At 46.8% G+C, this 26,196-nt stretch overlaps 2 protein-coding genes across 5 annotated transcripts in view; one reads left to right on the forward strand and one right to left on the reverse strand.

Annotated features, from left to right (window-relative positions):
* Positions 1–13,885, forward strand: part of CDKL5 (cyclin dependent kinase like 5) — a 216,007-nt gene extending 202,122 nt beyond the window's left edge. For 2 of the 4 annotated variants that reach the window (XM_045472590.1, XM_045472595.1), the window contains 2 exons: positions 9,591–9,635; positions 13,635–13,885. In XM_045472590.1, coding sequence (XP_045328546.1) covers positions 9,591–9,635; positions 13,635–13,723 — 134 coding nt within the window. In that variant the 3' untranslated portion in view covers positions 13,724–13,885. Of the gene's footprint in view, positions 1–9,590; positions 9,919–13,634 lie in introns of those variants that run through there. The other 2 variants (XM_045472594.1, XM_045472589.1) reach the window with 2 other exon arrangements.
* Positions 4–26,196, reverse strand: RS1 (retinoschisin 1). Its single transcript, XM_045472597.1, has 6 exons — positions 26,079–26,196; positions 16,830–16,855; positions 15,846–15,951; positions 8,483–8,624; positions 6,024–6,219; positions 4–3,971 (listed from the first exon to the last, which is right to left on the reverse strand). The coding sequence occupies exons 1-6, from the start codon at positions 26,128–26,130 to the stop codon at positions 3,819–3,821; spliced, it is 675 nt and encodes a 224-aa protein (XP_045328553.1). The 5' UTR covers positions 26,131–26,196; the 3' UTR covers positions 4–3,818.

Genomic DNA, 26,196 nt, shown 5'->3' on the forward strand with positions numbered 1-26,196 from the left:
AAACACAGTTCATGTGTTTAATAGCAAGATTCTGTTAGGCTGCAGATCCCCCTCAATAAAAGTTTTGTTTTTATACTTTCTGTTCTAAATTAAATGAAGTAAATAATTAATATGCTGTTATACACAGGTTACCTACAGATTAACGTATTATGGATCTCAGTATCTCATTGTTTATTAAATTCTCAAGTATGGAGTGATTTCCGATGTGAAATCTCAGCTGGCTTCTTTGCAGAAATTGACACAGTGATTCTAAAATTCATATGGACATTCAAAGGACTCAGTAGCCCAGACAGCCTTGAAGAAGAACAAAGTTGGAGAGTTAACCTGTTCCAATTTCAAAACTTACTAAAAAGGCTACAGTAATGACAACTGTGTGGTACTGGTATAAAGATAGACCTATAATGGAATAGAATTGAGGATCCAGAAACAAATTCTCACCTTTATGGTTGATTTCTCAAAAAGGATGCCAAGACCATTCAGTGGGGAAAAAGTCTTTTCAACAAATGGTGCTGGGACAACTGGATGTCCACGTGCAGATACTGAAGTTGGACCCCTACCTCATACCATATACAAAAAGTAACCCCAAATAGATCAAAGGTCTAAATGTAAGAAGTAAAACTATAAAACTCTTGAAACATAGGAGTAAATCTTCATGATCGGGATTTGGCAATGGTACCTCAGATATGACACCAAAAACACATGCAACAAAAAAAAATAAATTGGACTTTATCAAAATTTAAAAATGTGTTTCAAAGGACTTCATCAAGAGAGTAAGAAGATAACCTACCGAATAGGAGAAAGTATTTGCAAGTCACGTATCTCCTAAGGGGGTTGTATCTAGAATATTAAAGAGCTCTTACAATTCGTTAATAAAAAGGCCACCTGATTTTTAAATGGGCAAAGGATCGGAAAAGACATTTCTCCAAAGAAGTTATTCAAAAGGCCAGTGAACACATAAAAAAGATGCTTAGCATCATTAGTCCTAGGGAAATGCAAATCAAAAACCAGAGTGATGCTACTTCATACACACCAGGACGGCTCTAATCAAAAAGATAATAACAAATGTAGAGAACCTGAAACTCTCATGTTGCTGGTGGGAATGCATAATGGTGTGGCCCCTTTGGAAAATTGTCTGACAGTTCCTAAAAAGGTTAGACGTAGAGTTACCACATGACCCCAGCATTCCACTCCTAGGTATATGCCCAAGATAAATAAAAACATATGTCCAAACAAAAACTTGTACACAGGTGTTTATAGCAGCATTATTCACAATAGCCAAAAATGTAGAAACAACCCAAATGTCCATCAGCAGATGAACGGATAAATACAATGTGACCTATCCATATAACGGAATGATATTCAGCTATAAGAAGGAATTAAGTGCATGCTACAACCTGAATGAAACTTGGAAAAACCACTATGCTAAGCAAAAGAAGCCAGGCAGAAAATGATCCCATTTATATGAAATGTCCAGAATAGGCAAATCTACTGAGACAGAAAGTCCATCAGTGGTTGCCTAGGGCTGTGGGGACGAGTAGGTTGGGAGGTGATGGTTAATGGGTGCGGGGTTTCTCTGTGGGGTGATGAAATTTTTCTAAAATTGTGATAATGGTTCCTCAACTCTGAATCTACTAAAAGTCATTGAATTGTACACTTGAAATGGTTGAAATTTGTACGGTATGTGACTTTATCTCATTAAACCTTTACAAAGCAAACATTTCCAACATGAACAATTAGTTGGAGAACCTTTATCACTGCCTCACAGCTTCATTCTTTTCTTCTTTCCTCTTAACCGTACTCCCCTCCTGTGTCTGATGTGACCACTGTAGAGGACCTGAGCTCTTAGGCTACCACCATTTTCTCTGACAATCCGTGTCATGATGAAAGTTCATTCAGCTTTTCAGTAAGGGGCTCTGATGAGGCATCTGCTCTAAATGGATTTATTCATGTGTCCAAAGGCCAGAGAAGGATTTTTTTTCCCCCACCTTGAATTTGATATGTTTGTATTTGAGAGAATACTGAGCAAGGGAAGCATTTTTCCAGGTCCAAGTATACAGTTGGGGGATTAAAAAGATGGTGGGTTAGGGGCACCTGGGCGGCTCAGTCGGTTAAGCGTCCGACTTCAGCTCAGGTCATGATCTCACAGGTCACAAGTTCGGCTCCACATCAGGCTCACTGCTGACCGCGCAGAGCCCGCTTCGGATCCTCTGTCTCCCTCTCAGTATCTGACCCTTCTCTGCTTGCTCGCGTGCGTATGCATGCTCTCTCCCTCTCTCTCTCTCCTCTCTCACTCTTTCAAAATAAACGTTAAAAAAAAAAAAAAAAAAAAAGATGGTGGGTTAAATATAGAGCTGTTCTAAGCCCAAAACACCAGGGAAGAGATTTGGGGTTTTTAGGAGGCTTCCCCCTCACAGAGAAGGTGAACGTGATGTCCAGGATCATGTTAGTGTGAGTCTTCACTCGGCTTGGCATTTGAAAACAGAAAGTAACTCAGGAGAAAGCCTCTAGTAGAGGCTGTGCTGTGTCAGGGCCAGGACAGTCTCGGATTCCCCAGTCTTGTCAGAGGGCCCTCATCCCCCAGTTTCACCCCCTCTCAGCTCCTACTTTCATATATCTCTCCTGCCCACTCCCCATGTCATCAGCCTCTCCCCAGGGAAGGGCCTGAAAACTCAGGAGACTGAGACTGTTCCCGAAAGGTCCCAGCTTCATGAGCTCCTCCAGGAGGGGGAAGGCCAGGCCCATGCCAGGCCCAGTCCTTCCCAAGGAGGTTTCAGCCTCAGGAGCAGGCCTGTTTTGTGTGTTGCAAGGCAAGGGGTGAAGTTTAACCTGGGTCACAAGAAACGTATCCACATCCCTTCTTAGGACTTGCAGTCTGCCCACTTCCTGCAAAGCATGTGGTTAGCTGATGGGCCTCCTCCGTGTAGCCAGTGATCTAGCTCCTGTGCCAACTGGTTTTAAAATGTGAATCCTGTTGAAAAATGGTAGCCCTAGATGAAGGGAAATTCTGGTGTGCTTCAGTCATGTGGGGTTCCTAAATACAGAGAAACTTTGCTACTTACACATGCAGCCCGTCCCATGTATTCACCCAAACAGTGACCACAGACTGGAAAACTTTGCTAGAATGGATCTGTATGTGATGAGAGCTTTTGTGGCTCCCCAGTCCTTGTGTGCGTGGGGGTGAAGGCGCAGAGCAGGGGAGGCCCTCCTACCTGGGGCGATGGTGCCAGCCTCCGGGAGACCAGGACACAGGCTCCCGACTATGCCTTTTGGCCCCCCAGTCACCCCAAAACCTTTCCGTCTGCATACACGGTGCTCTAAAGTTGTGAGAGGCCCTGATTTGGTGAAAACCCCGGAGAGACCGCAAGCCTGCTCCCCATTTGCGTTCAAATCAAGGTTCTATGAAACTTCTGTTCCTGTTTTCAGGGTGGTGAAACAAAAGGGTTTTTAAATTATCTGGGCTCCTTTGTGTTCCCTGAGACCACACTTTCACACTGTCAGGCCAAACACAAAAACCCGAGAGCAGGAAATTACCCCTGCTACTTAGGCTTTTGATGAACATTGTCTTTAGGGACATTTTCTTTGTTCTTATTTTCTTTGGCCCTGAGTGGGGAATGAGTTCATTTTTCTTTCTCTCTCATTGACATTGGAAACTACGTCTTAAAAAAAAGAAATTATTTCTGCCCAGCTCTGCATTGAAAAGAGCTTGTAAAATTCAGCCCTGTTTGTCACCCTGTTCAAGCCCTGGTCGCGTCAATGTTCCCCTACAGGCTGCTCTGCGCCCTCCACCCCACCTGGCAGGTGCCGAGCTGAAGGAGGCGTCACGCACACTTGCTGACGCACTCCAACAGCTCCATCCGGATGGCAATGCGGACATGCCAGCCCAGTGGGATCAGCCGGATGAAGCGGGAAATGATGGGGGGCCGCAGGAGGTTCTGGACCGTGGAGGTTCGGTCTGAGTTGCCGTAGAAGACCTAAAGAGAGAGGGAATCTTATCACTATCACATCAGGGGAGGGAAAAGGAAGAACAATTCCTATCTGAAGCTGGCCCCAAATTTGAAGTCTGGGAAATCTCAGAAAGTGGTCAAAGGTCAGAGAATTGCATATGCCCGAAATCTGAACTTGTGTGTTAGAGCCTGCATGTTCTAGGCATCTCCGAGTGATTCTCTGGGGACATCTAGAGCTTCCCCAGCCAGTATGGGAGCATTAGCCACACGTGGCTATTTAAATTTAAATGCATTAAAATTAGATAACAATTTCCTTCCTCAGCCGCGCTGGTGATGGCTCCTGTGCTCAATAGCTGTGTGTGATTAGTGGCTTCCATATTGGACAGTGCAGATCCTAACATTTCCATTGTCACAGAAGGTTCTATTGGATGGCACTGATGGAAAATGCCTCTTGATTCTCATCACCAATTCTGTGTTCTGATTCTTTGCATTTTGACCAATTTTGAAAAGGACCGCATTGCACTTACAGGAGGAATGTTCTTCTGTTCCAAAGGGATCCAAAGTGAGGCTCGAGTAAAAACTGGTGAGCTGGCCCTGAAGTTGTGAGCCAAAGCTTAAGTGTGTATCTCTACCTCCATACCAATGGCAAATACTTTTTAGACTTGGAAGACTGCTTTTAGAAAAGAAAAGACATAAAAACTAGAGGGAAGATTCTGGAAGGGGGAGTGTAGTACCCAAAGTAGGGAGGAAAAGGTTCTGCTTCGTGTGTTTTGGGATGCCCTGATGGAAAAAGTTGCCGTGGCTGTTCGGCTGCGTTTCCAAAGAAATCATTCTTGGCAGTCTTTCTAGAGTCGTAGAGCTCTGCCTGATGACACTGGAGCGTTTCATTTCTTTCTGGGATTATCTCCTGCAAAAAATCTGGCTGCCACTTTGGCCTCATCTGTCTACAAAACAAGAAGGACCTCGTGTGCCATGATCTTGCCTTTCTTCCCAATAGCAACATCCCACATCCCCTTCTCTCTGCCGTTTGCCCTTGAATCTATTCAAGTTGGGACAGGTGAAGAGGGAGGTTGGAACAGGCTCCTGCAGATTGCCCAAGTGCCTGAGTGGAGTACCTCTTTGCAAAGAACCATCAAGGCCTTCAGAAATGCAGGCAGGACTTGAAAATGAATTCTCCATTTCTTTTTGAAAAGCCAGCTAACAAGATCAAAAATGAAATAAGATGTCTAAGTATCAAGATGGTTTCTCCTATTGTATTCAAACTCCTTGAAATCTCAACCCGTGGCTGTCTTGCTGTACAACTTGTCATCACAGGGTACAAAGCCTTCTGATTTTCAGCCACACGTGTCTGCTTAATCTGATTAAGTGTCCAAATTAGCCTCAGAAGTCCTCAGGCAAAAGGACAGTTAACGGTTCCAAACAGCTAGTGAGTTTTTAATTCATTGCAAATAGACATTATATATATAAAATATTGGTCATATATATATATATATATATATATATATACACTTAATCAAGAGACTACTGTGAACAAGACTTGGGGCTTGGCCTTTAGAGGTTAGTAGGATATAAAATTGCTCAAAGGTTCAAGTTCCTCTGTGTCTTCATTGCTGGAGTCATTTTAATCATTTACATAGTTCAGTGGCTAACTTGCTGGATTGTCCAGATCTTCCTGGAAGTCAGTCTCAATGGTAAGGAGAGGCCATATCTACATAAATGGACAAGGGCCTAGCCACATCAATAATAGGTCAAGTCACATGTATGCAGCAAAGTGTTCAATGGCCCACGGAGTTTGGAATAGTCCAAATGGCCAGTTTTGATCATTTGAGCAACTATAAGCTGGTAGGAGAATTCAAACAAAGATTTCTTTTGCATGCAAGAGTGGTGCTCACTCACAAACTGCTGGGCACCCAGGATACAGCAAGAAAAGACCCTGCCCTGTCAGAGAGTAGACCATGTTGTGGGGAAGAAGCACGGATGACTTCCCTTGCCATGGAGTCAGTGTCGTGACAGGGCAGGAACGGGAGGGAAGTCCCAGAGAGTATGAGCTAAAGGTGGTTTGGGGTAAGTCCAACTTACCCGGTTGTTTCCTGTCTGGTCCTTATAGTAAATCCAGTTCAGGTTCTCATCGGTCCTGTACTGCACGCTGTACTTGGTCATCCACTCATCAATGTCACAGCGCCCCTGGGTGAGGATCCCTGAAATCACCTTGACCTCCTTCAGATCTATCTCTAGCCACTGGCTGCTGTCCTGGTACTTGGACAGCCAGGCGCACCTGCCAGGAACACAGCAAATCACCAGGAGCCCTTTCCTATGAGAGCCTCCAAAGAGCTGAGAGGCACGGCCCTTTGAGGGGTCGCCAGTGCCTAAAGAACCCCTGCAACGCGCGGGCAGTCTGAGGTGCAATCTGGTAAGCACCAAAAGGCCTGTCTCCAAGAAGTGTGAAGCCTCTGTCATACTTGTATCATTCTCTTTCTCCCAGCATCTCCACTGACCAAAGAACAATGGCCAGATTCAACTGATCTGTCAAAGAAGTGCCTTTGAGTGTTGCTGAAATCACCTTTGGGGTGTGGTTGAGTATGTCTGTCTTCAAATCACGAAAATGCATGGTTTTTGCACCCACCAGCTCCCTTCCCTTTTCATTAGTCTCTCCTGGTGTCTCTTTCTCCATGAGTCTCACCCCAATTTCAGTCCCTTTATACATATTTGCGTCTCCTTCCAGTGCTGTCATTCATGGCTTTCAGAGAGTGTCTCCCATGTGCAGAACACTGATCCAAGTGGCTCTGGAAGAGCTTTTGGCAATTATAAAGCAAACCAACCAGTGAGGGAACTGATTTGTTTTTTAGCTATGTCTCTCATGAATTGTGGAAACCTATAATTTCCCCTTTGAGGTTTTTATTTACTTTTTGCATATTAATTAGCTTCTCGGGACTCAGTCCTTGGCTGCCTTCTCTTCTAATTCCAGACTTGCTCCTTGCGTGGCTCTTGGAATCTTAACTTCCATCCCAGACCTTTTCTAAATGCCAAAACCTGAGAATCATTTGCTGTCTAGACAACTTCTAGGTGCTGTACAGCATCCCCAAAGAAACATGTCCAAGAGGAAACTCCTAATTGTCTCCAGCCCCTCCTTCCAATATTCATCTTTCAGAATGCTACCCCCATCCTCTGGGGTGTTCATGCCAGCGATCCGAGAGAGATCTTTGTCCCTTTCTCTTTTTCGCCTCAAACATCCAATCCGTCTATTGACTCCATCTCAAGTGTTTCTCAAAGTCATTTACTTTTCTCCATTTCACTGGCACTGCCCTGACCCACATCATCCTCAATTCTTGCCTGGATTGCTACTGTAGCTCACCTCACTAATTACTTCCCCCAACTAAACAGTTCTCCTCACAAGAGCCAGATTTTTCTTTTTTCTTTTCTTTTCTTTTTTTCTTTTATTTGAGAGAGACAGAGCGCACATGCGCAAGGGAGAGGGGCAGAGAGAGAGAGAGAGAGAGAGAGAGAATCTTAAGCAGGCGGCCTGCTGAGCATGGCTTCCCACATGGGGCTTGATCCCACAACCCTGGGATCATGACCTGAGCTGAAACCAAGAGTTGGATGCACAACTGACTGAGCCACCTTGGCGCCCTGAGCCAGAATTTTCTTACAACACAAATCTTATTGTGGTATTCCCCAGCTTTAAATCTTTCACTGCTAGAGTCTGCTAATTGTCCCCTAGTATCCTCTTCCCGTCTTCTTTTAGCAATAGAACACCATCACCACCACCACCACCATGTTTTATCTGGGCAAACAGCCACCCAGAAAAGTTCATATTTCCCAGTCTCCTTTGCAGCTAGGTGGGACAACCTGACTAAATTCTGATTGGTGAGATGTGGGCAGAAGTAGCCAATAGGATTATGCTTGTGCAGTCTGCTCCTCTTTTCTCCCCGCTGGCTAGAATGTGATGTGCTAGTGGAAGCTAGGGTAGCCATTTTGGGCCCTGAGATGGCAGCTTCATGTGAAGGATGACAGAAGAAGGTAGAAAGAATCTGGACCCCTGATACCATCAGCCGTCATAACAATGAAACTACATGGCCTAATGAAACTTTTAGATGACCAAGAAATCAACCTTTATGTTATTTAAGTTTCTGTACTTTGGGGTTCTTTGTTACAGCAGTACAAACTTGTACTCTAACTAATGCACATTCCGGGTCCTCTCATTATGCCTAAAATAGTTACCATAATTCTTCACGTGACTTCACGATCTGAGATCTGACTTCTGCCTACCAGAGCTCTGGCCTTATCTCACTTGTGCCCTAACTTTGCTGACCTTTACCATCCCCATCCGTGCCCTTCAGGTAGAGTCCCTCTCCCCATCTAAACTGTGTGCTTCTTGAAGGCCAGGACCTCCACCACCTTGCCCACAGTCCTCAGCACACAGAAGACACTCAGTCAATATTTGTTGAATAAATAAATGCATTCTGCCATTTTTTTCTTACAGAGACCTACATTTTTCAAATCACATGAGAAAAACCGCCTGAGCCACCTGCCCTGCTTACCCAAAGCCTTGACTGTTGAGCCGGGCCTTGTTAGCGGTCCACGAGGAATACCAGCCCACGTACTGCTCCAGGTTGGAGCAGGTGATCTGGTCTGGTGTAACTTCTCCCGATTCGAAACCCAGGGGCTTATGATATGGGCATTCTGGAAAGGGAAAAACAACGCACCTCAAAACACTCATATCACATCGCAACACTCCACAAACCCGACATGACTGACATGCCAAGTCAGACCGTCTCCTTCGTGCTTTGGTAGGTGGAGAATGTTTTGCTCGTCAGCGCACTCCACAATGGGTCTTCAACTTATTCGCTGCTCTTATGAGAGAGAGTGAAGATGAAGTCAAAGGATTGCCATAGAGACTCAACCTTCGCAAAAGCAGAGGAAAGGGGCTCTATGGCAACCTGAGGTGGGGGAGGGAGGGAGGGAGAAATACTTCACCTCCTCCACAAACTTAGACATTTGCAAAACCAAGAGGTTCCCAGGGAAATATCATAGTTAAATGCCGTACTCTTTATTTTCCTCATTAACACACTTTTAGCCGTCTGGCGTGATGACGTCACCGGCCCCAGCTGTCTTCGGGCAGCATATGATGCTAATTATAGGAACAAAGCAATGGTCAGAGGCAAGAAGGGCAATTATATACTGAGACTGACTTCTCGCTCGTAAAATGCCGTCTTCTCACTAGTCTGATGAATAAAAAAAGGTGTGTGTGTGGGGGGGGGGGGGGGGGTGAAATGTACCTGAGTGACTATTGAATAAGGTACATTTGAAAGGAACGGGTTTTTTTCCAAATAAGAATAGCCAAAGCTGGTTCTTACATGTCAACCGTCGGCTGCTTCTCACGTATTTCTAAACACATTTAGTGTTGGGTTACCTGGTCACAGACTTCCGCCGATTGCCAGCCCAGCATCTGTTCTCCCCTTGTTTTCGACTAAAGAACCCTAACTTTGTCAGGCAGCAATGTAGGCGCTAGAAAAAAATCTTTCCCGGCCTCTTTCGCGGTTAGAAGCGACCACGTGATACAATTTCTGACCACTGAGATATACGACGATGTCTGCTGGGGATTTCTGATCCGTTTTTGCTCACCCCTTTTTTCTTCCCGTTGCCTAGAAAGAAGACCTGATGGCTGGCGCAGTGGCTTCTTGCACAATGGGGGTAAGGCCAAAAGAAGCGCCGAGACCTCAGCCCTGATATCCTTAAGCAACTCCCTACCCCTACTCTTTTTACTACAGGAGTCAAAACAAAAGTAATTCACTAAGCCACTCTTCAGGGGATCCCTTATTGACAACCAAACACAAGTCTAGCTATATTTCTATAAAAAACAAATGGTAAACTTACACATTCTCTTAGTTTTCCAATTGTGAAGAATAAACTTCAAGTAAGTGAAATTATTTTTTGTCCATGTGTAAATCTGAGTTCAGATCAAAGAGCTGAACATGCTGACTGGGGCATCATCCCTTTCCAACAGTGAAACGAGTGCTGGGGTCTTTCTGGAGGATAGCTTCCAAAAGTCACTAAAATTGAACGAAGCATGCAAAAGCTTGAATGCCATGCATCCTGAGACCAGAATGCCCACAGAGGCAGTCATGCCCTGTCCTCAGAGAGTGAAGACAGAAAGACAGCTTCAGGCCTCTGACCAGGGAGGCTTCACTGCCTTTCTGCCCGATGCACCAAAGGAAAAGGTCCAACCTCCACCATTAGCTGTAGCTCAGTGGGGCTGGAAGTGAGGGGACAGCACTTGTGGTTTATCAAGTCCCCAAGGCTGATGGAGCCTACTAAAATCACGGGAATTCCTGGGAGAGAGGACAGGAGTGATTTACGGGCCCCTCAATCGTGCCTTGTGCGGTCAAATCGTCAGGAGGGCTTGTTAAGGATGCAGTTTTCAGTATCCCACCCCCAGAGCAGCCTCATCTTTAACAAGCACACTTTCAAAGCACACTGGGGAAACTTTGGCCTGTGAGAGAAGGCATTTGTCAGTTGGCAGGTTCAGGGGCCTGGTGCCCATGGCCTTGGGGGCCCCTCTACCTCCTCAATTTCCCTCCGACCTGGAGGACAAGCCCATGCCACCAGAAGGTGGGACAAGGCCCCAGCATCAGAAAGCTGGTTTTCAGTTGGGCCCAAGGTTGTCACTTAAATGCTAACCGTGGGTGTCTCTAAGGCCCCTCCATCTTGAACCTTCCTTTTCTTGCTCCAGGGCCACCAGCTTGGAGGGAAGGAGCAGAGGGGAAGGAAAAGCAGAGGGGAAGGAAAAGTCCACTCCTGATGGCTTTATTCTTGGCATTTTGCTCTTTCTGTGTCTTTCCCTTAAATCTCTTTTGCCATTTCTTTCCGATTTGCCCATCTAACGGTTAAGAGTGGAAACCTAGGGAGACGAAGCCAGTGGTAGTGGCCTTGGAAGCTGGTGAGGGCTTGTCCAGACACGGACCCTGCCCACACTCTACAGGAAAGTGATGATCTCACCATCCCCATGGCTTTTGCCTGGCGTCTGGGAGTCAGTGCCTGATTCCCAGGCCCCAAGCCTTATCCCATTGTCCATTTTCCAGGTGAACAGTTCCACCTGGGTGACCCAAAGATGCTTCACACCCACACGTTCCAAACTGTACCCTTCAGTATCCAAGCCCCAAGCCTGCCCCTGTACAGTGCTCCTGTCAGGTATTGGTGCCTCTAGCTACCCAGCTGCTAACCCAGAAACCAGTGGTGTGGCCCAGGGCACAAAGCAGAGACTCTCTGATGGGTCTCAACCTGGGTATCATTGGGGGGTGGGGGGGAGTTACAGAAGTGCTAATGTTGGGGTCACTCCCTCAGAGATTCTGACGTCATTGGTCTGGGGTAGGACCCAGGTGAGGGATAGAGCTACAAGTGATTGTAATGGGCAGCCAAGGTCAAGAATGTCTGTCTAGAGTCAGTGTGAGCTGGGATCGGATCCCCATCTCTGTGTGAGCTTAGGCAAGCTGCTTAACCTTTCTGGATCTCAATTTCCTTATCTGTGAAAGGGTACCCACAGCAGTACCTGCCTCCACGATGTCGCTGGCCAAGAGCAACAGATTCTATCGGTGTAATAGGGTGAATTCGTGGGAATACATTGATGTCTTCTTGAGTTTTTCATGTTTGTCTTTCTGGCGAAGACTCACCCGGGAAGAAATCTAACTCCCCCCTCTCCCACTCTGCCCTGCCCCCATCATCCCCTGTACATCTCCCCAAGAAAGAGGGTTTCTAAGGGTTGGGGCTCTTCTTGGGTTTGTGTGTGCACGTGTTCATGTGTGTGTGTGTGACTTGAGAGAGGAGAGGCTGTAGACCACATAGCATCTCTCAGATTTATGGATTTGGAAGGTCTAGGTGCCAACAGGAATTAGCTGATTGTGCTACAGGAGGGGACTGGAGAATCTGGGCTTTGGCCCTTTTGGGGGAAAGGGGCGTGCTCATGGTAGGGGCCTGAGCTCAGCAGGGACATGCTTCCTCTGAGGGGGCTGGACCACAGATGGGGCCAGGGAGCCCTGAGCTCTGGACACCCTCAGGAAACTTGGGAAGGTCCCCGGGACTGAGCTGAGCTTGGTTCAGAGGGAGAAGACCCCCCAATGAGGTGTTGGCCTTCAAGTGGGGCTGTGGGCCAGGCAGGGAGCCTGCCACCTGGCCTGAGCCTGAGCCTGAGCCTGAGTCTGCGCCCTGCCCCCAGGCAGCCCTTGCAAACCCATGGGAGTTTGATGCAGTCCAAGGAGAGAGGAAGGACCTTTAACAGTCCTGTCTTTAGACTCCTCGCTAGCCATGAGGAGGACTCAAACTGGAGTTTTTTAAACTTGGAAAAATAGAAAATGTGGCATTTCTCACGCTCTATGGACTGTGGGGTCAATTGCAGTCAAGTTATGTTATTGTTTTGCCCGACTCCTCCTTTCCCCTCTCCTCCTCCTTCCACGGTCCTGGCTGGGCTCCCTTTGGGTCCTCATGCGGGCCTGGAGGCCTTCCATTGAGGCTGTTCCCTCTGCCTGTGACACTCCCGTCCCCTCTCTTCCCCCTTCCCCCGGCCAACTCTGCTCTTCCTTCAGATCTCTGCCGGCCACCCTGTTCCTCTCACTTATTCCCCATCCTTGTCATTATTTATCGGCTCCTCTGGGCTCTCTGGCTCACCATTGTATCCTCTGAGCTGAGCAGAATGCCTGCACATGCTAAGCACTCGATAGTTATTGACTGGATGGTGAATGAAGGGATAAACACAGATTATCACCCGTCTCGGGTGGCCTCTAGGAGCAAGCAGGGAAGACAGCAGAAACAGGAAGCGGAAAGCTCAGGGAGGAAATCGAGGTTGCCCGGCCCAGAGAACACCTACTGCTCTAAGCCATAGGAAACTGTCAATTGAGTATAAACTAGGATTAAGCGGCACGAATAATGTTGCTGGAGGAATTAAGGGGATCCTCGTCAGACTTACACGGAATATGTCCTTCCCACGTTTTCTGCCCAATGCCAGTTTGTTAGGGTAGCTATGAAGCCTGTTGGTATGCTCATCTTAAGTAGAGAAAGAACGTTTGTACATTCATTTTAAGGAGAAACCTACATCGTGTGTGGTACAAGTGGATAAAGCACGGATATTACGTGGATAAAGGCGTGTTCATAATGTGCTGCGAATCCAGACTATACGTAGCATACTAGCCTTTCTTATTCAGTAGATAATCTCGCGGTCGGGAGGCGTGAAAGCCAGACATGGTTATAAAGAACATTTACCTAGAGAAACACAAGGGAAGTTCAGGGACGTTCTTGACAAGAGAGACATGAATATTAACATGCACATGTATTAGGCTTGAACCTATATGACAATGTAGTGGAACATAGAATAATGTTTATACAATGGAGTAGAAACTCGAAGATAATATAGAGGTATAAAATCTAGAGTAAAGGCAAAGCATTCACGAATCACTGGATTTCTTAGGCTTGGATATTTTCTTTACCCTATTCTTCCCCCTCCGAGGGCCAAGGTGATCTTAGCTAACTGTGGAGGACAGACCTTTTAGTCGTTTTGATAGTGTTAAGATGAAGATTAAGGAGGCCAGAATGCACCTTCTCCTCTGTGGGTGGGACCACTAGACAGTAGCAGCCAGTGTGCACCCGAGAGTACCTCCGGGCAGCTCCCAGTGACCTTCCCTCCCGTCCTTCTGTATCTTCTAGGCTCTTCTTCCCTCCTAAGGCGGCCTGTGATGGAAGCAGTGAGTCTCAGGATCCAGAGAGACCAAGCAGCGTTCTTAAGATTCCATTGAGGACCCGAGGCACTGATGGGCGTCTAGTCCTGCTGCCCTGAACCATCTCTTTCATGGAAAAAAACCAATTCACGCCAATGAATCAACCGTGTAACCCTTAGGTTGTGTTTGTTTCTTCCCGGAAATGTCTGTGCCATTAAAAAATAAAATGAGAGGAAAAAACAAACAGAAGATGGTGGGGAGTGGAGAACACGTAAACTAAAAGAATTTCTGATTTCAGAACTTCGAGTGCACGGCAAGTGTTTAGGGGAGAGAGCTCGGGGGACCCCGGTTGACTTCACATTCCCCAAACACACAGCCCTCCTCAACTTCACAGTTGATTGGGTCGATCTGCATAAATAATCTCTTTTCAAGTGGTGGGTTTTTTTAGAACTCGGAATGGAGTTCCAGTAAGGTCTTCGTGTCTCTAGTGAAGAGAACGTTTGTTTCCACTGCATGGGAAACTCCTTCAGGGAGGAGATAATGCCTTCTTTTTTTTTTTTTTTTTTTTTTTTTTTGCCTCCCCATCAGTGCCTGGCACATAATAGACACATGATGAGAAAGGGTGGAACTGAATTTTAAATGGATTATTAAGGAGGGTGCTTCAATATTGACTGGGCAGACCACACCAGTATATAATGGTTGCAGGAGCTCCTGCCGCGGAGCACAGTGGGGCATCCAGTAGAAGCCCACCAGACTGCACAGCACTTGCTGCTTTCCTCATGACAGGGGCCCCACTGTTCCTTTCCGATAGACTGAATTCACAAACCACTTCCTACCCCTTCAGTAAATAGGGAAGGGGAGGCAGCAAAGGCCGTCGGAGACTCCCCGCTGCCTCCCCCACAATATGCTATTTTAATGCAAATTTAATGAAATAATGAAGAGAAGCTCGCACACGCACACACATACTGTCTCTAGCGGAGCTATTATTAGGTGATTATGTACCCTGCAGAGGGTAACGAGCACAGTTTCGAGCAAAAGAGGCTCTGAGCCGTGCAAAGCACTGAGTGTTGCAAGGATTTTCTGGGCCCCCAAGTCCCTGAAAGTCAGAGTGTGAGCTCTCAGGAGGCAGGAAGAAAAGGAGCGGACCTTTTGTAAGCTACAGTTTGCTGGGTACCCCGCATGCCTACGAAGATCTATTCCTCGTGACAACTCCTAAGAGCAGCGGTCAGCAAACTGTGGCCCTTAAACCAAATGTGGCTCACCGCCCGTTTTTGTAAATAAAGTTTTATTGGAACACAGCCACACGCATGGATTTACATATTGTCAGTGGCTGCTTTCGTACTACAAAGGCAGAATTGAGGAGTCGGGACCCTAGGGCCTGCAAAGCCACAAATATTTAGCATCTGGTCCTTTACAAAGTTTGCTGGCAAGAACCTTACAGGAAGACGCTCGTATTAGCCAGGAAGGGCTATGTTAGGCTGCAGAACAAATTGTCTTGGAAATTTCAGAGGCTTAACATGACAGCGGTTTATTTTTCACTCAGGTGACTTGTCCGTTATGGGTTGGCAGGGTTTCTGCTCCATTCAATTTCCTGGGACCCACACTGGAGGAGGAACCATTTCTCAAGCAGGGAAGGGAAAGCCGGAGAGTCAAGTACCAGCCCTTAAATGTTCATTTTGGAAGGGCGTGGCTCACTTCGGCTGGAGCCACTATAAAGGGGCTGGAACGTGGGGGAGAACATGGTTGTTCGCTGAGCAGTAAACCCTCGGGCACAGTACTATTACCTCCCTTTGACAGAAAAAGACCCAAGGGGGAGTCCCAGAGCTAAGAAGGGAGGCAGGCAGGATTCCAGCTCTGGACTCTCTGAATCAAAAGGCTGTCCTCTTCTCAGAACGCCCTGCCTCCTACCATTGACTTATTTTCACAAATTCCATTAGTCCATTTCATTGAAAATAGGCGCCATCTCACCGTCTCACCCAGGCCAGGGAGAGAGGCAGGAAGCTGTTTCTGAACAATGACATCCGTGTGGTAATGTTGGAGCAGTGGCCGTTGTGGGATTTGTAGTTCGGAGGCCAACTGCAGGAAACCCAGAGCCTAGCGTGCTGGCGGGGTTAACTCGGCCAGGCGGAAAGAAAAAGGAGAAACAACGTTCCCCAGGACACCGCGAGGATCCGGTGCCGTAAGCAGAGGAGATACTCACCCGGAATGCAGTCTAAGGAGGTGGCGCCAGCAGACCAGAGGGCATTGGCACCTCCTTGGCAATCGCATTTGCATGCTTTGTGGTACCAGGGGTCCTCACCCTCATCCTGCGGGAAGCCAGAAGGGAAGGAGTGTCAGAAAAGTCACAGGCAGGGCCGCCTGGGGGGCTCAGTCGGTTAAGCATCTGACTTTGGCTCAGCTCACGATCTCACGGTCTGTGAGTTCGAGCCCCGCGTCGGACTCTGTGCTGACAGCTCCGAGCCTGGAGCCTGCTTCCGATTCTGTGTCTCCCTCTTTCTGTAACCCCTTCCCCGCTTGTGCTCTGTCTCTCTCTCGAGAATAAATAAACATTTAAAAAATTATAAAAATACAGAGAATGCTCCAGGTATGAAAATTTCAGGGGAAAGAAAGAAAGATCACAGGCAAAGGCAACCGTAGCCAGAGCCACTGGAAGAGTTTGTGTTCAAGAACCTTGCTCATTCATTACCTGTATTCTGTGGCCGCTTTTGCACAAGAGCAGCACAACTGGCATACTAATCCAGGCTTAAGACATACAGTTGCCACTCATCTTTGAGTCCAGATAAACAAATGTCCGCCACTGTGGATGGACAGCTAATGATCTCACAGACGCACCGCGTGGGGAGCACCGCTCACCCCATTATAGTTACCTTCAGGGTTTGGGGGCGGGGCCCGGTTCACGGTCAGGCTGCTTACTTCTGGAGGTCCCTTTTAGGGATCCGGTTTTAAAAGGTAATGGATTCATGATCACACCACCTGAATTAAGACCGGGTTCACTTGCATTCTCTCATTAAAACACCAATCTTGAACTTGCCCAGATAAAATAGGCTCTTGCCACCACCAGAATAAAGTACCTTTAAAAAGTACCTTAAAAAAAAAAAAAGGATAATCCTAAACATTATTTTGAGCTAGGAAAATCTTTAAGAACCGTATCCATGTAAATCCCAGCCTTCTTACTGTAACATACCTCAGTAGATGACAGTCCCAGTGTGGCTAAGCAAAAGGACAAGAGAGGAGAAAATCAAGTTAAAAAAAGAAACAAATTCAACAAGGAGAAGTGAAATGAAAATAGTCACATAAAAGTTAACAAAGCCCCTTCGGGAAGACGTCAAACTAAGTAAATATATATGTCAGGAAAAACATCCACAGATCCTGAGAAACCAGGGGCAGTAAAATTAAACAGAGAAGGATCATTATTATTATTTTTTAGGTAAACTCTACCCCCAACACGCGGCTTGAACTCAAGACCCCGAGATCAAGAGTCACATGCTCTATCGATTGAGCCAGCCAGGTGCCTGTATTATTTTCATTCTTTATAGAATTTTGGAAAATAATGTAGCAAAGGGGGGTGGGGAAGCACCCGTATTTCTTATCACCAAAGGCAACACTGTTAACATTTTCATATCAATCTTTCCAGTCTTTTTTCTATGTGTGTTTTTTAAAACGTACTTGAGAACCTAGTATTTAAACAATGTTTACAATTTACATTGTTAAATTTGACATTAAGTGCTACCTTCTTCCTTTACTTACTTCTTCTTCATCATCAGCAGCAGCAACAGGATCCCTAGGGTCTGCCTTATGTGCCAGTCAGGAGCTGATTCCTAGTCCCCGCCCCCCCCCCCCCCCCGGCACCCCCGCACTTGACACATTTAGGTTATTTAGGATTAACAAGTTGTTTAGAAAATCTTGTTAAGGTTTGTCTGTAATGTATAGGAAATATCAAACCACAAAGTGTAAATACTGTATAATTAATGTGGGAAAACTATGTCAAATTTAACATAAAACTAACATATAAAGTATCTTTATAGAAGTACGAATAAAGAGAATGAATGCACAATTTAAAATTTTTAAATTTTTTAAAATTTCTTTTTGAGACAGAGACAGAGCACGAGTAGGGGAGGGTCAGAGAGAGGGAGACACAGAATCCGAAGCAGGCTCCAGGCTCTGAGCTGTCAGCACAGAGCCCAACGCGGGGCTAGAACCCACAAACCATGAGATCACGACCCGAGCTGAAGTCGGACGCTTAAGAGTGAGTGCCCTGAATGCACAATTTAATAGGAAAAGAGTTTGTACACATTAGCATAAACTGATTGTTTAAACTCTGCTGCCCAATGCATAAGCACTAGTCCCATGAAGCTACTTGCGTTCAAATGAATTAAAATTAATAAAATTAAACATTCAATTCCTCGGTCACACCAGCCACATTTCAGTGCTTCCTGGCCACATGTGGCTAGTGGCTGATGTACCGGAGAGCACAGGTACAGAACATTTTCATCACAGCAGAAGATTCCATTAGGCAGTGCTTGCTAAAGTACCAAAGCTCCGTTTTCCATTTTCAACAAAATGGATATCTTCATTTCTTTTCTGATTACAAAAGCAGCACATACCTATTATAAAAATCTTGACCAAAGCTGGAGTGTAGGCAATAGGAAATAAAAGTCCCTCAACCACTTTCCTATCTAAAAGTTGAATCTTATGCCCCCTCCCGCATGCGCACGCGCACGCACACACACACACACACACACCCCTTTCAGATTGTTACTGAGAGTAGAGGAATGGTCTCATCTTTTGTATCACAATTATAAAAGCTATCTTTTTCAAACTGTGCCTTCACTTAAATAATACATGTTTACTTCTTCTGCAAACCCCTTTTTTTTGTGTCCACTGTGAGCCTGGCACTGCCCCAGGGCCTGGGCCTTCTGAAATGGAAGCCTTGCTCTCTGCCCACAAGGGGCTTGAGGACCGATGAGAAGACACTGGATGATGCACACGGTGAGCACTCCACTGGGTTCTGCATAGGCTGCAATGGGAGTTAAGGGGAGCATATGTTTTAGTCAGAGCAGTTGAGGGCTACCCCTCCCCTGCGGCCCCAAACTGCTGTCTCTCCTGGGCCCTCGTACACCGGTTATTCATTCCTAGAGATTCCTTGGCCTACCTGCTATGGGCAGAATTAATCCTCTCAGATAGCAATGAAGGTTAGGAGTGCCATCTTGGTTGGAGGCCAAGCCCTGTGCTAGCAAAAGAAGTTACCAATGACTTCTTATTTTCGTACCCAATGGACTCTTTCCAACACTGACCTTATGTCTTCATGCTCCAATATGCTCTCGGTCCCTTCCTTCTTCCTTTAGCTTCCATCACACAGTTCACCTGGTGCTCCCATCACTCTAAATACCCTTGTCAGTCTTCTCTGAGAGCTCTGCTGCTTCTACTCGCCTCATAAATGTTGCTAAACCCAAGATTACAATTCTTGCTTTGAATGGCTTACCGGGCATCTCCCCATAGGTGTCTCTTCCTACCTAAACTTGGACACAACCAAGTCTTGACAAGGTCATGGAGCAACCTGAACTCTCCTGTGCTGCTGGTGGGGATGTAAGTTGGTCTACCTTCTTGGAAAAACTACGTGGCAGCCTATAGGAAGGTTGAATGTATATGCGCCCTAGGACCCAGCAGTTCTGCTCCTAAGTACCCACCAGAAACGCATGCATATGTTCTCCAACTAACCAAAACCTGTGCTGGATTCCTCACAGCAGCAGTCTTTGTAGTAACCCCAAATCGGAAACACCCGCATGCCCATCAAGAGTAGAATGGGTACACGTGGCAAATTCATACAGTGGGCCACCACATTGCAGGGCTGAGTGGAGGGTCCCTTGCTCAAGTGGACACACCATAGGGATCCATTTAAAAGTATCTATGTCATTAGACATCAGGGTCTTGGTCACATCTGGCGTGGGGAGCAGCAAGGTGAAAGCCCACGGTTGCCAGTCGGGGGCTGGCAATATTCTGCTATTTGATCTGAGTGCGGTTATACGGGTGTGTTCGACAGTGACAATTCACTGGGCTGTACTTTTCTGTATGTATATCTTACCTCAATACTCTGTTTTATACCTCAGCTCATTACGACCTTCCGCAAATTGTTCTTCCCCTTTATTTCTTATCCTACTGAGTGGCTTCCCTGTTCACTTAGCATCTCATCTAGAGACTTGGGATGTGTCTTAGTCCCCTTTCTTTCTCTCTAAACCTCCATATCCAACGTCTCCCAGGGGCCTCTATCCTCTCTGCCCCCGCTGCCACTGCCTGTGTTGGGCTCCTACTCTCTCTCCCTGGATGCTCTCCCTGCTGAAGAGAGACCTTGCCTCATCCACCCTTCACGCTGCCGGTGGGGCGAAACGCAGACCGGATTGTGCCACCTTCTTGCTCCAAACCCTTTGGCGGGTCCCCGGTGCAAGGGTCCAGGCTCCATCTGTGACATTTATTGGTTGTATGGCCACATCTCTCCACTTCCTTATGCCTAAAATGAGTATGATAACGATGTGTCTCTCAAGGAAATCTCCATCATCTCTCTCCTGCCTGCCTCTCCAGATTCATCTTTTGCGTTCTCTACTATCTGCAACTCCTCACACGTGCCAGGCTGTTTCATGCCTCCGTGCCTTTGTATGATTTCTTGGCTTTAAAGGCCCTCGTCTCCCAACTTTTCTGCCAGCTTATTCCCTTCCCTGCGAAGGGGACTTTTTCTGTCCCCCGTGGACAACTCACCACTTGCTCTGGCCTTTATGCCCCACCCCTTTCTTGTGCACAGGTTTATCTAAGCACTTGCACGATTATAGAAATTGATATGGAAGATACTTGATGGTGACTGGCCCCAAAGCGTTTATTCATTAAGTAATATTCATTGAGTGTCTACTATAGTCCAGGCCTGGCTTTAGGCGTTGGGGATATAGCCCTTAACAAAATGGGAAAAGTACCCACCTTCATAGGGTGTATATAGACTAGGCTGGGGGTGGTGAGGGCTAATGAATGAATGAATGAATGAATGAAGTGTCCTGCAGTGAGAAGGTGATGTTGGAGTAAAGACCCGAAAGAGGTGAGACACCTGTGAGCAAAGCATTCTGGGCAGAGGGAACGCTAAGTGTAAAGACCCTGCGGTGGGTGGGTAATTGGCGTGTTCTAGAGAGAGCAAGGAGCCTCTGGGGCTGGAGCCAGGGGATGAAAGACGGTTTTAGGAGATGAAGAGAGGGGGTATGGGACGCAATCAGTACAGGGCCTGTGGGCACGTGAGGACTTTGGCATTTAGCCTGAGTAGGCCCTCACAAGGGTTCGAGGAGAGGAGGGACAAGACAGATCATGGTTTATGAGGCTCCCTCGGGCTGCTGGGTGTAGACTGGATGGTCTGGGGCAAGGCCGGAAGCGGAGAGCCTAAGGGGGCAAGCAGCGGTCATCCAGAAGGGAGATGATGGGGGCTTGACCCAGGTGGTGGCAATGGAGGTGATGAGAAGTGGCTGGCTTCTGTCTTTGGAAAGCAATGCCAAGAGTACTTGCTGACAGATGACGTGGGTGTGACAGAAAGAGAGGTTCAAGGCCTGAGGCACTGGGAGGATAGACCTGCCGTTTTTACTGGGCGCGGGGAAGGCTCCAGGAGGAACAGGGGGGCGGAGGGGGGGGGAATGGCGCGAAGATGTTCCATTCGTTGAGGCTGAGCGGGCAGCTGGTTGGAAAGCCCAGACAGGCTCGGTGGCGCCCCGTGGCCCTTGGAGTGAATGCACACGTGAAGCCACCGCCTTAGTCTCGCAGCTGCTCCCCAAGAACTGCAAAGCGCACGAGCAATTGGCATCTAGTCGATTTGGGGGTTGTTAATCCAGGAGACACTTGGCTCCACCCCACCTTCCAGCGAAGCTGGGCGTGGCTGAGGTACAGAAAGGCCCTGTCAGTGGGGCCAACGTCAGTCGTGCCAAGATCCCCTTTCTGGGGGCCGGGGGGAGGGCGGGGGGGGGTCAAAGGCAAAGCCTGTGGGTCACTGACAGTGTGGCCTTGATAACCAGATCAATTTGGCCCAGAGGCTGCGTCTGTCACTGAGGTGGGTTTATGCAGCCGCAACTGAGCAAATCCAGGGTTCAGGTAAGAGCATTCTGGGTTCTGCATTCTGCAGAAAGAGGGAAGGCCAAAAAGAAGGGAGGGGGACGTACTGCCACCGTCTGCCTGTGGAGACGAAGAGTCCTAAGAGGCAGACCTGGTTTCAGAGCCACTTCCTGTGTTCGGTCAGACGTCGGGCAGATTTCTGATTTCTGATGTGTTTTCCCTCCCAGCCTCCACCCCCTGGAAAGCGGAAAGTGTTTGTCTATAGACAGGCTGGGGATCTGAGGCACCGGATCCTTACGGAAATGAGCAGAGAAAGGACAACAAGCGCTTGACAGGAAAAGCTGCCCCCAAGGGAGCAGCGACACGGCTGTGTGGCCCCCAATATGATTTGATCACCGAAACGCTGGCAAACCAAAGCAAAAGCCTGTTTGGCTGCAACATTTTATAATACCAGAAAATAGCATTGTTGGAATGAGCGACAGAAAACGGGTCAGCCTTTAAAGGAGAAAGAGGAAAAGATTTTGATTATGTGGTTGTATGTTTTTCTCCCTACGTGGATTGTTCTCGAGATTCCTCCCCATGGTACGGGTTTCCACTAGAGCGCCTGAGATGTCCCCCACGCACCGACCTTAGATGTGTGCAACAGGGGCTCATGCCGCCCTTTTGCCCAAAGGGCCACTCCGTGGGGAAACCCGTTACCACAGCAAGAAAATCCGAGGCTTTGCTGTTTCTCAAAGTGTACCTTGCAAGCTCAAGAGGAAAAGTGGGCATTAGACACGCGCAGGAAAGACTCTTTTAGTCCTTTTGATGGATGTCACTAAATACAGAGCCTTCCTTCCCATGGAAACAGATGAAGCTGAGGAGAAAAGCATAAGATTACGAATGACAAAAAGTGTCAGTAACTAGCTTCCCATCTACTTTAGAAATAAGGGTAAGACACGGGAAGAAAACAGCAGGCTGCGGCAATGTCCCTCTCAAAGAAGGAGAAAGAAGGAAACTGTTCTGGTGTGAAAATGTTGCTATTTTTGGCTACAGGCATATTCATGGGTACATGCTTCAACACAGATGAATCTCAAAAACATTTCGAAGTGAAAGATAAAAGACCATATGTTGTATGATTCCATTTCAACCTAATGTCCGGAATAGGCAAATCCTCAGAGACGGAAAGTAGATCGGTGGTTGCCAGGGGCTGGGGAGAGGGGGAGATGGGCTTAATGTCTACTGGTTTCTTTTGGGGGGTGACAAAATGTTCTAAAATTGGATTATGTGCTCCACACATCCAGAAATATACTAAAACCCATTGAATCGCACACTTTAAATGCGTGAATTTAATGGTATAGAAATTACATCTCTCTGGGTGCCTGGGTGGCTCAGTCGGTTAGGCATCCGACTTCGGCTCAGGTCATGACCTCACAGTTCGCAGGTTCGAGCCCCGTGTCGAGCTCTGTGCTGACAGCTCGGAGCCTGGAGCCTGCTTCGGATTCTGTGTCTCCCTCTCTCTCTCTGTCCCCCTGCGTTCTCTCTCTCTCAAAAATAAATAAACATTAAAAAAAAAAAAAAAAGAATTACATCTCAATAAAGCTACTTAAAAAAAACCCTACGTCCCTTATGGTTGACACACCTGTAAGATGAGGCTTGATTTTTTTATATATATAATGAACATGACCAAGTGATAGACCTATATATTGTAATAAGATGGATTTTTAAAAACCATCATTTGCACTGAATCCAAAATGTCCAACGGAAGATAAATAGAAGCCTGCCTCAGTTATAAGATGCACGGAGTTTTGGGCTGTGATCATTTGTGCATCCCCAAATGAACCTTCGTCCGATGCCTAAGTGGAGTCAATCTATTTATCTTATTTCACTGTAATAAGGAGCCGCTGCCACCGTGGAACAGAAACAGTGAAGAATAAATTAGACAAAGAACCTTTGTCTTCAGGTTCCCAGTTGTGCAATAGAAAACATCTTTCCCGTCTGCATTGGCCTCGATTCTCTACCTGGATGGTGAGCTGATTAAATACAGCAACCGCATCCTGTAGTTTTTCTCTGTCTCTCGAGCACCCCTCTAGTTCGGGCTAGAGTACGCACAGGTCGCCAAGCCACACTGACCATAAAACGGTCACCAGACCACCCAGTGGACCACATGCCATTCTGCCTAGACAGATGGTATTTTCTGCTCTTCGTGGAAATTCCTGGAGCTCCTCAGCCGCACACACAGGTTGGTAAGCTCTAGGACAGGAACTAATGTTGTGCTCTGTGCCTCGGGACAGTGTGTGTTTTAGTACAGATATCTCCCGAAAGGGCCGGTCTAATATAAAAATGGGCTGGTAAACTTTTATAGGGCTTCTTCTCACGTGGGGGTCACAGAGCACAGTTGTTAGGCTCAGCACTGGGAAAGTAACAAAGATCTGCCCCGCGTTCTTTTTTTTAAAAAAAAAATCTTCTTTTCAACGTTTATTTATTTTTGGGACAGAGAGAGACAGAGCATGGACGGGGGAGGGGCAGAGAGAGAGGGAGACACAGAATCGGAAACAGGCTCCAGGCTCTGAGCCATCAGCCCAGAGCCTGACGCGGGGCTCGAACTCACGGACCACGAGATCATGACCTGGCTGAAGTCAGACGCTTAACCGACTGCGCCACCCAGGCGCCCCTGCCCTGCATTCTTACACGAAGTTTGGCCTATAGCAGGAACTCAGGGATGGGTTCTTTAAGGAGCCGACAAAAGAGTGGATGGATGGATGGACGGATGGATGGATGAATCTCAATGCCTATCACACAGAAGTCTGAGGGGGAGGCCTACGGCCCTCAGACAACCAGAGGTATTGGAATCTAGGCCTTGCAAGGCTCTGTTTAGATTTTTCTTGCTGAGGAAAGGGCAAGGACTAAAGGAAAAGCAACAAACCGCCCGAAGCACCTTCAAGTGTTGAGAGTTACTGGGACAAGTTGCTGACTGACTCTTCATTGCAAAGAGGAAAAAACCCCCAGACAATTGGTCTACATGATCCCTACTTAGAAATATATTTGGGTGGGGCGCCTGGGTGGTTCAGTCGGTTAAGCGTCCAACTTCGGCTCACGTCATGATCTCACAGTCCGTGAGTCCGAGCCCCACGTCGGGCTCTGTGCTGACAGCTCGGAGCCTGGAGCCTGCTTCCGATTCTGTGTCTCCCTCTCACTCTGCCCCTCCCCCATTCATGCTCTGTCTCTCTCTGTCTCAAAAATAAATAAACATTAAAAAAAATTAAAAAAATAAAAGAAACATATTTGGGTTTGTAAAATGACCTTGGGATTATATTCATACAGATCTTTCCAAATACTGAGAAAGGTGACTAAAAAAGTCATGAGAATGGGAGATATGAAAGGACGTACTCTAGCAATAACATCTAATGAGAGGGCAGAGAGGAGCGCGATTTAAACCAGGGATCTTGACTCTACTTGCGTGAGTTGCGTCATGACTGTGTATCCGGTCATTTGCAGAGTGGAGAGGCCTCCTCCTTCCTGCCCTCCTTACTTACTTCCTGTGACACACACAAATACACAATGACCCAAAGAAGCCATCCTGCCAATTGCTAATGTCCAGAATGAACCTAAAAAGGAATTCTCAGCTAACAGGTCCTTGAGACCTGAGAGAGGCATGGAAGAGTGTTATTTTCAAAGACTGAGAGAGAATTTCATCGTCGAATTGGATGATATTTTAGAGAGTTGCTTTTAATTTCTTCTTATTTAGGCATATTACTCCTGCCAGGGCCATATTTAGAAATTTTAAAATGACTGAGTGTTACAGAGTCTTTGGAGATTCCTGACTCTCAGTTGGATTATGTTTTCTATTAGAGTCCAGTGGGACTTGGCGTGTTATGTTAATCCATGTTTAAACGAGAGTGACCTCACGTCCCGATTTGCCCGGGACAGCGCTGGTTTACACCTGTTGTCCCAGCAGAATTATTAATAGCATCGTCTTCCACTCTCGATGGCGTCCTACTTTGGAAGATTAAATTCTACAATCACTCTAATTTTGACTCCTCAAAATTTTCAAGGATACACCACACTTCCTTATCAATCGTGGCAATTTATAGCTCTTTTCTATGATTTCTGAGACCCTTCCTTCTTTCTGTCCCATTTAGAGCATCCCTTGAACTTTAGGAGGCTCCTCGGAGAACCAGAAAGCCAGTGGTGAGAAACTAAGAGAATCACTTCCACATAAAGACAACCATTATTCATTAACAATGCATCTTGGTTAATTAACATGCCTTGTTAATTAATGATGTTTTAATTATTTAGGTTGCATTGCTATTAACCAGCTAAATTATTCATTCAATTGTACTATTAAGTATTCGATAAGTGCTAATGGTTGGGCAGCACATACCTTCATAGCCAAAGAGAAGTAAGAACAAGAAACCTTCTATCTTGCGTGGCATTCTCCCCTTGTCCTTGGCTGTAGCTCTACCTTATCCAAGTGGAGGGTTTCCTCAGAAGCAGGAGCT

The sequence above is a fragment of the Leopardus geoffroyi genome, chromosome X, assembly GCF_018350155.1.
Source record: "Leopardus geoffroyi isolate Oge1 chromosome X, O.geoffroyi_Oge1_pat1.0, whole genome shotgun sequence".
In the NCBI taxonomy this organism is placed as follows: domain Eukaryota; kingdom Metazoa; phylum Chordata; class Mammalia; order Carnivora; family Felidae; genus Leopardus; species Leopardus geoffroyi.